This window comes from Aspergillus eucalypticola, assembly GCF_003184535.1.
Source record: "Aspergillus eucalypticola CBS 122712 chromosome Unknown BO83scaffold_2, whole genome shotgun sequence".
Lineage (NCBI taxonomy): Eukaryota > Fungi > Ascomycota > Eurotiomycetes > Eurotiales > Aspergillaceae > Aspergillus > Aspergillus eucalypticola.
Genome location: NW_020290276.1, coordinates 598,673 through 612,715, shown reverse-complemented (window position 1 = coordinate 612,715; position 14,043 = coordinate 598,673). Strand labels below are relative to the sequence as shown.

General features: G+C 49.4%; 3 protein-coding genes across 3 annotated transcripts; 1 reads left to right on the top strand and 2 right to left on the bottom strand.

The window, feature by feature from the left end:
- Nucleotides 1–4,349: 4,349 nt before the first annotated feature.
- On the top strand, nucleotides 4,350–5,657 carry mdm12 (ERMES complex subunit MDM12; the record flags this gene model as incomplete). Its single annotated transcript, XM_025535061.1, has 1 exon — nucleotides 4,350–5,657. The coding sequence occupies one exon, from the start codon at nucleotides 4,350–4,352 to the stop codon at nucleotides 5,655–5,657; it is 1,308 nt and encodes a 435-aa protein (XP_025392684.1).
- A 1,321-nt stretch (nucleotides 5,658–6,978) lies between these two features.
- Nucleotides 6,979–8,544, bottom strand: BO83DRAFT_374505 (putative BAP31 domain protein). The gene is made up of 4 exons (XM_025530219.1): nucleotides 8,264–8,544; nucleotides 7,982–8,116; nucleotides 7,828–7,931; nucleotides 6,979–7,756 (listed from the first exon to the last, which is right to left on the bottom strand). Exons 1-4 carry the CDS (start codon nucleotides 8,282–8,284, stop codon nucleotides 7,378–7,380), a joined length of 639 nt encoding a protein of 212 aa, XP_025392683.1. The 5' UTR covers nucleotides 8,285–8,544; the 3' UTR covers nucleotides 6,979–7,377.
- A 174-nt stretch (nucleotides 8,545–8,718) lies between these two features.
- Nucleotides 8,719–11,290, bottom strand: dus3 (tRNA dihydrouridine synthase DUS3). Its single transcript, XM_025528194.1, has 3 exons — nucleotides 10,950–11,290; nucleotides 8,904–10,886; nucleotides 8,719–8,847 (listed from the first exon to the last, which is right to left on the bottom strand). The coding sequence occupies exons 1-3, from the start codon at nucleotides 11,153–11,155 to the stop codon at nucleotides 8,763–8,765; spliced, it is 2,274 nt and encodes a 757-aa protein (XP_025392682.1). The 5' UTR covers nucleotides 11,156–11,290; the 3' UTR covers nucleotides 8,719–8,762.
- Nucleotides 11,291–14,043: the final 2,753 nt, after the last annotated feature.

The window sequence follows — 14,043 nt, the reverse complement described above, 5'->3', positions numbered from 1 at the left end:
GAGAACCGAGTGCAGGGAAAAGAAAGGAAGAAAAAGCAAGATGCAAGCCGTAGTTAGTTTCCCGTTCCTTGCCTAACCTTCTTCTGACGGTCATCCATCCATTCATTTTTGACACTTTTTGCTGCGATGTGATCACCACAACCCCCCCGAACTTACCATCACTGCCACAACAACACAACAAATAATTTCATTATTTTTTTTTTTACTTAACCGCCATTTAATTTTGCATAGAAAAATTATTTTCATTAAACGTGATTGGCCGGGTTGAGTCACAAACTGGCCCTACGCCAACTGAACAATTGTGGGCGTAGACTGGCGTTGTTGCGGCACAGTCAACCGCAGTCATCTTTATCATTTGGGATTCTGATTCGAGACTCACCACCACCACAACCACACTTACTGCTCCTACTACGGACGTACCAACGCTTGTTACCACCACCACTACCGGTCAGTAGTCCAAGAGACTGCATTCTCAATTATTTAAAGCCCCCTTCGCACTCCCCCATCGGACAATCAGAACCATCATCAATCCATCAAAGCAATCAAGCAAAGCAAAGCAATCCAGCTAGCTCAGCTCAGCCTGACCACAACTTCTCAAACTTCAATCTCTTTTCACAATCTTCTACTTCCTATTTACTTCTACTCCCGCGCTTTCTAAGTGCTCATATTTACGAAAACCTTCAAATCCACCAGTTTCAAGTCCCTTCTCCAGTCTTCCTCCCGCCGCCACTATGTGCTCTCAGTACTTCTTCAAGTACGACTGCGGCTGCACTGTCGCTGAGGGTGATGTCGTCTACTGTGCCAAGCGAGGCACCTCCTGCACTGGCGTCAGACACCAGATCCGCCGCCGAGAGGGCTACAACTGCCCTAACCACGGTGGCTAGATAGTTCCATGCTATGCCCTTTTCCCCCTCCCTCCTCCGGGGGGTGGGTGCCACAGGTTAGTGAGTTGCCGAAGATCCACTCGCGCCTAACTTCCAGCCCCAGATCCATCCACAAAGGGAAGGGATACGTTCGTGAACTAACGGTTTCTGGCCCCAGGGTTGAATGCTACTCTACCTTACTAGCTAGATTGAACGGCATAGTAAGGTAGTAAGCAGGTATGAGGAGAGGAAGGAAGAGGAAGAAGAGATCCGGATCTGGGTTGTTTCGATGACAATGATTTTTTTCACCCATTATCGATATCCGCCCTCATGTGTGTCTTGTCTGGAGATATTTGCGCGCAGACACAATGGGGGGCGGATATTGAGACAAAAGTGACAACCGGATCTGAGATGGGGACGGACGGTTATCTGGCATCTTCTGTTTCTTTTTTCGTCTTTTTTTCCCCTATTTTCCCTTTTTGAGTTTCAGTTTTCGATTTCATATTTTGGTTCCCTTTGTTCGCGACTAGCCTGTTGAAAATTGCAAAGCAAAAAAAAGTCAGAAAAAAAAATCACCAGGGAGGACAATCTGAAGTTTTCGAATTGGCATCGCTCGCACCTGATTCTCCTGTTTGTTTGTCGTTTCATCTGTTCTCATTATCATCATCATCATCATCTGTCGTTGTCATTGAGATCATTTCGTTTTTCTTCCCTTTTTTTTGCTATTTTTCTAATTCACCATCATCCTCATCGCCGCACACACCCCAGATTTGCATCATCTGCATAAGTTAGTCAGTTCGTTAAGTTTTGTTCTTATTCTTTTTTTCCACCTGCGTTTCATACCACTTCCTTCCCGTTCCTTTATCTATCATTTGATTTGACTTAATTCGATTCGTTTCGTTTATTATTTTCGGGAGGCACATGTCGATCATCAGGAGGGAACACTAACCCCATCATGCTTATTATTTCCATCATCATCATCATCATCCTGTTTTCATTTCTCGGCGGCATCTTGTCTCTCTCTCTTCGATAGTAGTTCGCAACTTGGCATTGCGCTGCGTTGGGGTGTGTGCTTTGCTCTGCTGTAAAGTGTGGAACTCTGTTGTTGTTGTTGTCGTTTGTTTGTAACTACCAAGTAGTTAGTTTAGTTTAGTTAGTTTGCTTGTTGGCTTTATTTGACGCTCATTTCTTATTCTTCTATATTATTTATTTAGGTATATTTATATTGGGATCTGAGTACATTGATGTAACTTATAGCTACAAAGTAGGTGGTACATCAGATGATACTTTCCTGTTTACCCACTCCTGTTAGATAGTAGTACTATATTCTCTAGTATTGGGGACTATTTAGTTCCTACTACTAGTTATTGATGGTAACGATGATGATGATGTTCACGAGATGTGGATGCCTTGCTGGTGCCACCCTTAATTATATTATTCTAACTAACTTAAACTTACCTACTTGTTAGTAATCTCATACTACTATATTAGAGTGTGAGTAGTATGTGGTGCAACTTGATCATATGGTTTGATTTGCACAAGACCATCCCTTTTTTCCCCTCATTCAATTTAATTTCACCATCTACATAATTTGGTTTCACATGGGAAAAAGGCAGAAGGACGATTAATGCGAGGAAAGAGAGAACACAGACAAAAAAGATTCACACCAGCGCGGCAATTCTGTCGGACCCAAAACCAACTACTGACTCGGAGGGGCCGACTAGACTACTAGTAGATTATGACAAGACCCATCCGGCCGATGGAACCATGGTTGACGGCGCTTAGGTGTGACAAATCCTCCACCACTGCTGCCTTTGTCGCCCTACTTCCTCGTGGCGCGAGTCACCAGGATGGGGAATTCCTCCACATCGATGGTTACGTTTGCCGCGCAAACCATTGTCATTGCTGAGGAAAAATCCCGGAATACTCTCGGATATACTGGGGAAGGATGCTGTTGATTCTCCTTCCTCTTCCATTTTGCACCACAATTTTCATCTACGATTTTCATCATCAGGTGTATAGGGGAAAAAGTCTCGCAGCAATTTTGTGTGTGTGCGTACGCGGAATGCAGATAGGCTCCAATGGGTCCTCCTACCCTACACGAGAGGGGGGGGACCAACTAACGAGAAAATTCTCCTCGACCCTGATTAGCACCGCACATCACCGGCTGCATTAGCACCGCATACGCTTTTTATCACCTGATGTCAAACGAGCAAATCAGATGCAGAAAATGGGGCACAGACGCGAGTTGTCCGGTGGCAAGAGATGCTGACTGGTGCCAACGAGTCTCGCCGATGGATGGGGGGTTTCGGAGCCAGTAAGGGTAGGAACTCCGCGCGTATATCGGGGATTCTGAAAATCCAGTGCAACTGGGGCCTGCCAGGCGCTAGGTCGGGGTTGCAGTGTCCAACGACAATGCTTGAAAACTTGGATGCAGTGTAGCTGTGCCCCTCTTTTTCTCCGGCTTCGCTGGCTTAGAAAAGAAGAACACAGCGTCAAAGTGATGGGGATGTACGGTTTCTGGAGCATTGTTCCGACCACATGAGGAATCAGTGTTGTGTGGCGTGCCCCCTTCGCGTCTTCATGTGTTATCGGCTGCTCTGTTACTGAGAGAAATGCGGGCATACGGCACTTGGATCGGCTGGGGTGTGTGAATTAACAGGTTGTTAACCCTGGTCAGGCTTGAAGGCAGATACCGGGGGTAAAAGTTTAAAAAGTTACAAGAGAGGGGTCATTAGCAACCCAGGTTTACCTGTTCATCCCTTCTATAGAGGGGAAAGTTCTTTAGTAGGCCAATAGTAGCTGGTATTAGACTCGCCAGTGTTGGGTCCCAGATAGCCTAGCTCAGTCGTGATCGAGCCGCGCCGATGAATAGCACTTGTTGGTCACAGTATTGTTGTACGGCGGTCCCAGAGCGACCCCTGGAGCAGCAGGCCTGCGCTGCCAGTGTACACCGCTTGAGTAATGCTCAGAACAGCGCCGCAGAGCTGTGCCATCACCCTTAGACCGGCGATGGGCGGGAGGGACCTGGGGAACCAGAATGCTGGGACAGTAAACCTAAAGCGGTGTGGGCACCGACTGCGCCGCTCAGGCCAACCAAAACTTGTACCAGGGTCATTCGTAAATCCTAGGAAAGCCAGTATTTGAGTCTGGTCACTGCCAGGCTCCATTGTGACCGTTGGAGGCCAAAAGAAGGCATTGTGGCAGCATTGGATTGTCGTTGGGGCATTGATGGCGGTCACGTTGTCGTTAACTCACGTGACCCGCACCAGCTGCGAGAACCGCCGAAGCGCGACAAAAACAAGCGCCAACTCCGACTCTCCGATTCTCGACGTCACCGACAAGCATGGTCTGGAAAAGCTAATCGGCCTGGTGTTCGCTTTGTTTCAGATTCTCTTCCAGGGTTCTAGAATCAATTTCTGAATCCTTTTTTTCTCTCTTTCTCTCTGGCATCACCCACGGATAGAAGGCCGTTTTGCACATGTAATGTCCATAGAAGTTGACTGGGGCGCCGCGACCTCCGGTCCCGACGGAGAGGCTCTGGCCGAGCGCATCCGCTCTTTCGTTCATGACAAGTTCCAGCAGGTTGCTCTGCCACGCTTTATCCGATCAGTGCAAGTTCATTCTTTCGACTTCGGGACGATTCCGCCTGAGCTCGAGATCAAAGACCTCTGCGAGCCGTTCGCCGACTTCTATGAAGAAGATGAAGATGATGAAGCCTCTGATGTATCCGAGGGGCTTGTCTCCGGGCACGGTTCGCCGTGGCATGGGACTCATCCAGAGCTCAATGAATCTTCTTTCCGCGACGACAATGCGATAAATCAATCGCTGCGTGATCCTTTCACCGAAGGCTTTCAACCCTCGGCCTTGCGGTCTCCCATAGCTCTTAGCGACCATCTCAACCCGCATTTTCGTTCCGGCACTCCTGGTATACCCGGAGGTACATCGACCCTAGGCTACCATCTGATGTCACTTGGTGGACTTTCAGGAACGCAAACACCCCTTGCTGCAGTTGCAGGCGGATCCCCGTTCGCAGGCGGATGGAATGATTCTGGGATGATGGGCCCTGGGAATAGGGGGCGTCCACCGCCTCCAATTTTTACTGCCCACCAATCGCGTCCGGAAGCCGACATTGACAGCAGTAATCCGACTTCGCGACCATCAACATCCAGCACGTTACCTTCTCATCCGTCCGGGTCCAATAAGAACAATGGTGATGGAGCAGGCGGTCCTGACCATGGATCACACCCCGAAGAGCATGGGCATTTAGATGACCCTACTTCGGAAGAGCCTCTGCGATTTCCTCGAATGAGAGAGCGCCGGCCCGAGGATTTCCAAGTACTGTGTCACGCCAAATACGCGGGTGATGTGCGGCTGTCATTAACAGCGGAAATTCTTCTGGACTATCCCATGCCCAGTTTCGTTGGACTACCCTTGAAACTAAATGTTACAGGGATCACGTTTGATGGTGTTGCAGTGGTCGCGTACATCCGCAAGCGGGTCCACTTCTGTTTTTTGTCATCCGAAGACGCGGACGCGCTGATTGGGTCTGATCAGCCGGATATAGGTGCTCAAGCTGAGTATTCACGTTCTGGCGGGGATGCGACCGTCTCTGCAAAGCGACAAGGTGGACTGCTGCAAGAAATCCGAGTTGAAAGTGAGATTGGCCGGAAAGAAGATGGCAAGCAAGTCCTCAAGAACGTCGGTAAGGTGGAACGGTTTGTGCTCGCACAGGTGCGGCGGATATTCGAGGAGGAGCTCGTCTATCCTAGTTTCTGGACATTCCTGGTCTAGTTGCGCTGTAGATATGGGCCGCGGAAGAACATTGTCAACTCGCATTGGTCTAAACCCGTGAGGATTTAGGGTTTGATCGACTATTTGAGTCCTACCGTGTGCTCCAGACCGCCTCGAGCCCACCGATTTGTCAGAAACAGGCACTAAGACTGCAGTGTTTTATATCCAAATTAGCGCATGCATCTCTCCTCCCTAGCGATTGAAGAATCATGCCTAAACTTCCTTCAGGGGCAATGTAGCCACAAACCTCATCGCTTGCGGGAAAAGCGTTCCTGGCACAAATCCTTCCTGTCAGACCCCACGCGCATCTCTGTCATACCTGCCAATCATCTTAACGACTGACTGCGCTATCGCCACCCCCTTGTTTTCTTGTGACGTAGCCCAGTCAATGGAAGTAGTTCTCACTACCACCTTATACCTGGTAGTGGCGGCCAAGCGAAATCCAGGTTCCACACAAGGAGACCTGATGACCACCACCCCCATGAAAAGTACACCAAATTCATAGCTAGCCAGTATCTTATGAAGCGAATGAAAGAGACAGCCGGGATTGGCTACAGTCCCAATACTCCAATCCCTAGTCTAAGACAAAAAGTTCCCTGGTCATGCCAAGTTAGCTGACATGAACCCAACCGAACTCTGCATACCAAACCAAACCTTATGATCCTGTGACAGGCCCACACACCTCGGAACGGCCCCAGGCGGGAAGAGTAGGGCGGGAACCAGTGGATTTTCTTCACGCCCTCGCTTGCTCACTCCATTCAAATATTGTCTCTCTCTTCATCTCTCGTCAGCGGTTCATGCCTTAGTGAGTGGGGGCGTCAGTCAGCTGGTATCTACCTCACTTCTCTCTAGGGTATAGAGCAGGTTAGCTGACTGAATTTGAGGAGAACGTTGAGGGATTAATGGCTTAGCTTGTAGTTATTGTACGATTGTGAATAGAGAGCATTTATTGTTCATCGTAAGGTGGGACTCATCCGATTGCCACGATTACTTCAGTGTGAGGGGCGTGGGAGGGGGAGATTGTTGCAAATGGCCTTCAGGGCACAGTAAATGCTGTTGTTGCTTCTCAAGGAGAGGAGGAAGGGTATGTAACTCTCTTGAAGCGAGCAGATTGAAGAAATTGGCTCTGGATCATTGTAATCGAGCGTTGATTGCAGTGTTTGAGTTCTGTGCTTGGTTGTTGTCGTGAGGAAGTTGCGGAGTTGGTCAAAGAAGAATGATGGACCTGCACGCAGGTGCTTGGATGTGATGGTTGGTGTCTCTTCCTACATTGGGCTCTGCTCTGAGAGCTGATTACTACTGTATTTTTGACATGTTGTGTATGGTATATTGTATCCATGGTGTACTGCTCTTCTGTTTACCAAATGCCTACAATTCGACATGGACAGTGAATGGAATTTTGCTCCATTGTAAGTTGTAACCCAGATAACCCAGATAATCTCAAGTTTTGTAATGACAACTTCTTCCACGAGAATCGCACCAGTATGATTCACTCCACCAATGCGCTCAAATAACAGCTGGTTCATCCGACCACCAGGTGGTCGTTGTCAACATTCCGTCTCATCCAAACCCGAAAGATATGGTAGCCGGAATGCACATGAAAGGGCAGCTTGAAGACAGCGGAATGTGCTAATAATCAGCCCTAAAAGCGATCAATTCACAGTCCCGACTGGCCTAGCAGGCTGACGATTGTATACCCTGCGGCACACCCAAGAGTCGTCTACTGGTCCTTCTTGGGAGCCCCACCCTTCTCACCAGACACCTCATCACCAAGCTTGTGGTACTCACGGGTGAGACCCTCACACTGCTTCTTCAGGGTCTCAATGTCACGGTCCTTGGCTGCGAGCTCCTCCTTGAGACGGCCGATTTCACCGATTTCACCGGCCTGCGCAAGACGAGCGGAGTCCTTACCGCCAGCCTTCTTGTCACCCTCGAGGAGTCTGACTCTGTCCTCAAGACGGAGGACATCAAGGATCATGGTGTAAGTGCGGTTGAGGATAAGAGACAGGAAGAGGGTGAATCCACAAAGGTACATGTTGCGCTGCGAGTAGAACTTGCGGGCTTGGACTTCCATGCGATCGGTCCCGAGAGCGGCGGCTCTGTGACGAAAGCTAGGTCAGTAACTGTTTCAGTGTAATGCTAAAAAGGGCGTGGACTGTCGGAAGCATACCCCATGGTGCCCCCCTCTTTGCCGAAAGAAGCCAGCTCCAGCTGCACACGGTATACGCGGTTGACGCTATCAATGAAAAGAATAAGGATAAAGATGAATGTGATCTGTAGCTCAATCAGTATTTGCAAATGCAGGACAATGTCGAGTTACATACCTTCAATCCATATTGTAATTTAGCTACTATCGGACTTTCCGAAATGAAAGCGAAGAGCTTCCTCTTCACGGTGAATGGAAGAGGGATGATGAGGCCCATGAAGACCGCCATCTCAAACACCAACAGGCAAAAAACCTATAAGCATGTTGTAAGTATATGTTGATGCGACACATTAACTGATGGCCCGGGAGTGCGCGGGTCAGGGGCTGCAGGCTGCAGGCTGCAACAATCCCGAGTTCCATGCCATTGCGACGAGGGTTGACAACAAATGGCAATACATACAAGGCTGTAGTAGAGAGTCATTTTGTCTAAGATTGTAATCCAGGTAATCTTCCGACAGATGCTTCAATATGCAAGTTTGGCTGGAAATCCAGCTGCGGTTGTGGGGTTTGTTTTGCGAAGATAAACAAAAGTACACAGTGACACGCAAAAAGAGTTGAGGAACCCAAGAGGTCGAGCAGGCGTAGAGCGAACAATGTTTGTCGAATAAGTTCTCCTAGCTAGTATACTGGCATGAACAGTGCCAGAACAGAGCAGGAAGGTTAGGCAATTCAGGAGATGAGGTGGTCTTTTTGCAGTTTCTGGTGAGAGGAAGACGTCATTACCGCCCGGAGCTGTGATTGTGCACGTGACTCTGTCGGCCGCGGCTCAGCCTGCCGTCTACGTCATAGCAACAGGGTTTATCTAAAGTATGTATCTAATTCTCATTGACTGCATATGATTGCTAGCTGTGGTATGTACATCATCTATATGCGTTAATCCTAATCTAGAAAGCATGTGCTTAACCCTCTGCTTCGTCATACGAGTTGGACTTGTGCTTGGGCTCGAACTTGAAGTCCTTATGAGCCGGTCCGAGGAACATCTCCCTAGAAGGTTGTTAGAATAAGTCCGAAAATTGAACTTGTTAGAGGAAGGTACTTACGAGATTTTGAGCCAATCCTTGTAGTTGGCACTGGCCAGCAGTGTCTCAAGCTCATTCCGGCCTCTGAAAGCCGGGGGCCGGTCGTTGATGTAGGGGGGAAGATGCTCGAGCAACCCGATGGGTACATAGCGACGAGTGAAGCTCAGCCATTCCATCAAGAAGCGTCTAGTCGTACCGACACCGTGCTCATCGGATCCCCATGCCTCCAGACCATACTTACAGAACTTCTCAATCATTGCCAAACGTTCCGTAGCGGACTTGTCAAGGTACTGGCCCGCCTGGATTTCCTCGAAGAGCCAAGGCTTGATCAGAGGACCACGACCAAGCATAACAGCATCAACACCAGCATTGTTGATGTGGTTATCATAGTCAACATGAGAGTAGCAGTCGCCGTTGCCCAGGAAGTAAACCTTGCCACCGTTTGGCTGGGTCCGGGCATCAGGTTCCCGGATGGTATCCGTCACCGCGTCAGTCTTCTCGTTCAAGCGCTTGATCAAGGCGGCACATTCGGAGATGTATTCCCAATCAGCTTGTCTGGTGTAACGCTGCTGCCTGCTACGACCGTGAAGAGTAATAGCTGCTGCACCTGCGGCGCCGTCGTGATGAAGCAGACTGGTTTCATAGCCTCCAAGCAGCAAACGCTCCGTCAGTTTCAAGGCGTTCGGATTGTTGTCCTTCGTTCCCATACGGATCTTGACAGTGATAGGAATCTGATCCGAAACAGTGTTCATACCACGAATAATCTTCTCGAGCTTCGACGGGTGCTCCAAAAGAGCAGAGCCAGCACCGTCCTTGAAGACGAGGTCAATAGGACAGCCACAGTTCAGATCGATGACACGCAGGTTGGGAGTAACTTTAGCCAGTGCCTCTGTAGCCTTGAAGGCTTGCCAGGGCTTGTTTGCTGCAATTTGAGCACCAAACTTCATGTCCTTGGAGTTATCATAACCCTGCACGATGTCTGCCCCGGGCAGCATCGTGGGAGGGAGCATCTCCGACTCATGGGCTCGCATTAAAGCCCATTCCGATTTGTTACCCTGGATCAAGGGCAAGCTCATTGCCATCTCAGAATAGGTGAATTGTGCGCCAAGCTCGACGCAAAGTCTTCGGAAAGGCATGTTGCCCTGGGTAGTCAAAGGCGCCAGTGCCGGTGTCTCGGGTCCGAAGTATAGTCGGCGCTTCTCCGATGGCATGAATGGCGGCTCAACGTACAGAGCCCGGTTTTCCTCCTTTTCTTCCTTGTTCTCGGCATCCTTGGTCTCTGCATCCTTGTTCTCGGCATCCTTGTTCTCGGCATCCTTGGTCTCGGCATCCTTCTTCTCTCCACCCTTGGTCTCAGCTCCTACAGGCGCAGCACGATGGCGCTTGTGGAGCTCCCTCTCAATAGTTCTGGATGTGTTCTCCAACCAATTACTGTACGGTCCAGCTCTCGGGAAATCCATCTTTCTCCTCGCCAAAGCGATCTTATCCTCCATCGAAGCAACATTGACCGCCCCGTCCTCTCCAGCAAAGGGAACAAGCCGCTGAACCTTCTTCTTGCGCTCCTCATCCTCAATAAGAACCAACTCTTTCCTCCCATCGGCCGTCTCCCGCTCCTCCGAGTGTGAACCGACGAAGCGACATTTCCAGCCCACGAAGCACTTTCCGTTGATATCCCAAACAGGACATACGCCATTGAACGTCGTAAGATCTTCCCGCTTGTGTTCCTTCAAGTATTTCCGCAGGTCATGCTCGTACCGACACTTTTCACCAAAAGTGCACTCGGCAGGAGAGAACTCAGGCCTGAAGTTCACACTAGAACACAATCCCTTCGCATCCTCGGATCGACCGAACGTGCGGTTCGTATTCTGACCAGTCTTCTTCTTCTTGTTCTTCTTCCCGTTCTGCTCATCGGCGCGTCCATCGTGGTGCGCAGCTTCCGCGGCATCGTCTGCATTGTCATCGGGGTTTCTCTGGCCTCTTGTGGGTTGTTGGTCGAGAATGAACCTAGCAGGGAGAATCAGTTAGGATGGAGCGCGCGCATCGCAAACAATTTAGATCATCACATACTCAGGCTTGATAGGAGCAACGCCCTTCATGCGCGGGGCGGGCGCATCAGCCCTTTGCCCATTAGTATCCGCCGAGTCATCGAGTCTGGCCTTCTTCGAGGGTGGCTCCTGGGCCTGGTCTGCAGCGGCATCGCCATTCTCAGGCTCACGCTTGGGCGCATTAACCTCCGGAGCGGGCAGCTGTTCCTGAGCGGTTGTCGGCTCCATTGTGAACAGTCGCTTTCCTCGAAAGAAAAGATAAAAAACGAGCGTTAATTAATCACCGAAAAAGCTGAACTGCGCAATGCGACAATTGGGCTAGAATCAGCGCGTCGTATAATCCAGACCCTTTCCGAATTCGAAAAGATGCCGGTCGGTCCTCGAGAATCTCCGCAATCAATCAATCTAATGCGGGTAAAAATTTCGAGGGGTGCAGTTTGTAAAGTTTGCACCGACAGTGGCGTTGGCGGCAGTTCCAGCGTGGCGGGACGGAGGGCGGTCAGGGCGTTGCTTAGTACTAGATACTAGTAGTGGCGGTGCGGACCTGCTGTTCTGAACTTCTGACAGGCAATTCCTGAGGTGCTGTTACGATGGGCGGTATACGCGGTAAAACGGAAGCGATCCTTTGCCGTCGCCTTACCGGGCAACTCCTTCCCCCCCCATCTATTACAAACGTCGAACAGACTAGCGTAATCTTACTTTACATACTGAACAAGAGCCCCACCGAAGTTGAACCTAGTCTTGCAATGCTCACATTTTCTGGGTTTCTAGAAGAACTCAAACGACCCGGTTGATGGAGGGGGGTAGATCAATGCTGAGAAGCCAGCCACCTGTCGTTAACTAACTAGCTAACGAACTTATTAAGTAGTTAGCAAACGCCGTTTGGTCTCGCGTCGAGCACACTTACAATTGCGGTTCCAATCAAGGCATAGTCTCCGTTCTATGTTGTCGCTCCGCCCATCGCTGTGATCGATCGTTACTCGTCGAATGTTACGACGACTGTGGGATACGCAATCCACCACAGTGGCAAGGATCATGCATACATACATACTGCTGAGGACAAAAAAAACACCATGCTACAAAGTATTGAAGACAGAATACTACATCGGAGATATATTCGACTGGCAACCATCAAACACCCGCCCTTAATCACATTCACTAGTACTACATACAGTACTCATTTATCGCTGCACCCCCCTTTAAACTTCAGTAACATACCCAGAAAGTCAATTCCATCTTGGCAAGAAGGTCACAGGACTACGCATACGCCTCTAGCATTGGGTGATTTCGAAACGATGGCGAAGATCTCCTGCGCCTCTCACTTTTAGTCACTCTGCTTAGCGCCTTGTACCTGCTGATCTGATATGTCCTGATGAGGATTAACTACCCTCCCCCCCATGCATCATGTTACATGTACATTGAGTTTCGTATGTCGTGTAAGCCTAACTTTACGGAATGGAGTCCGGGGGGAGGGAAGGAAACGTCGGAATGCACCTGCTTATTTACTCAAGTAGTAAGTAGTTTAGTGCATAGTTACTGTATATGGTTGGCTGTTTATGGCCTTGACCAATTTCTGAGTGCTATTTACGTATGCTGTATACTGGCTTCGCTTCCCCCCCCTTCTCGTATGTGGATGGGTGGAAATTATGCGTATGGGTTGCTGCAGTACAATCTGCATGAGGCAGGTACAGGTTGAAGGGGTTGTGGTTCGTTAATTGTTGTAAGGTGGATAGATCATGGTATCCACATCAAGGGACAAAAAGCACATGTGGCATTCCAGGAACCGTGGACTTGGAAATGCAAGGGTGGCAAATTGATTCTATTTATTGCTACTGGGATTGTATGACTCTTGTATGCTTACGCAACTGTACGACATCGATGCATAGATTATTTGAGGATATTGATTCAGCTCCGGGATTGTTTGGTAGGCATCATGTGCTGTGAGTAGTACCATGTATGTAAGGGAGTAAGTACTACTAATTCATGTACATAATCTACCATGTATGGGATCCGTCACTTGTGTTCCCCAGTCATCCCAGAATGCAGGTGCCTGATTAGAGTAGCGGCTGTAAGGCGACTACTACGTGCTGTAGGAATGCTCAGTAATCAGAGTGCGGCTGGCAGCAATACTCCGAAAAGCGGTATATACTTTATAGCGTACACGCGCAGTCTTCGGGAGAATACATGGTGGATACAAGCGCCTCACTTGACTCGAATTAGGTTCGGTAAAACGCAGCCGAGGTATTCGAGGGTTGAGACATGGATGAAACAAACGGATGGCGCTTGACAGGGGTAGGGGACCAGTAGAGCCGGGGCATCGGTTCAGCTTGCCCAGATGAGTATGAGATTGCAGAACATACAACCATCCATGTCGTCTGTAACCTGAAGCTGCGTAATTGATATTGGCTTGGTTAGTTCTAACTATCAATCCAACAGCAGAGTCAGTTCTTCAATGTTGCATGGTCAGCACTTGCGCCCGAAAAGGCAAGTCACTCGACCGATAATGCGGTGAAAGACGGAAAGTTGCCGCTAACCATTAGAAATGCTTCTTCAGTGCTTCTAGTGTTGGAGCCAAGACCACACCCCCAGGATATGCCCTAGACTAATTGCATGATTGAGAATGAATGAGAATTCATCCTCCCCGATTTTCGTGGCGATCGGCACCCGGAGGAAAAGGGGCTTGGTCCCATTCCTGCGATCTCTCACGTCCCAGCCAATACCAGGCGATCTGGTCTATCAGCAGACCATGCTGAGCGGGAGAACGGTGTGTATGTTACTACTGCTAGGCCATTTTAGCGCCCAAGTCGTGAGGGCTTGCTCTTCGATACACCGATTTATCAGTACTTTCGTTCAAGAAACGCCCATACAGACCGCCCATTTGCCTCGTTCGCTTACAAGTGAGGCTGCTATGATATTGATGTCATTGATATATGGCCAGTGCTGAAAAGGAGCGATAAGTGGCCGTGCTTCGTGCTTATCGTAATATCGATTCTAACTCCGCCATACTAGAGATCGGGGCTTACTGAAGAGGGTATCGCGGAGTACAGACGGAGGTCCTGGAATGTCCGATGCGAATGATAAGGAAGGTAGCCAATGTTAACCACCAGCCAGGTCAC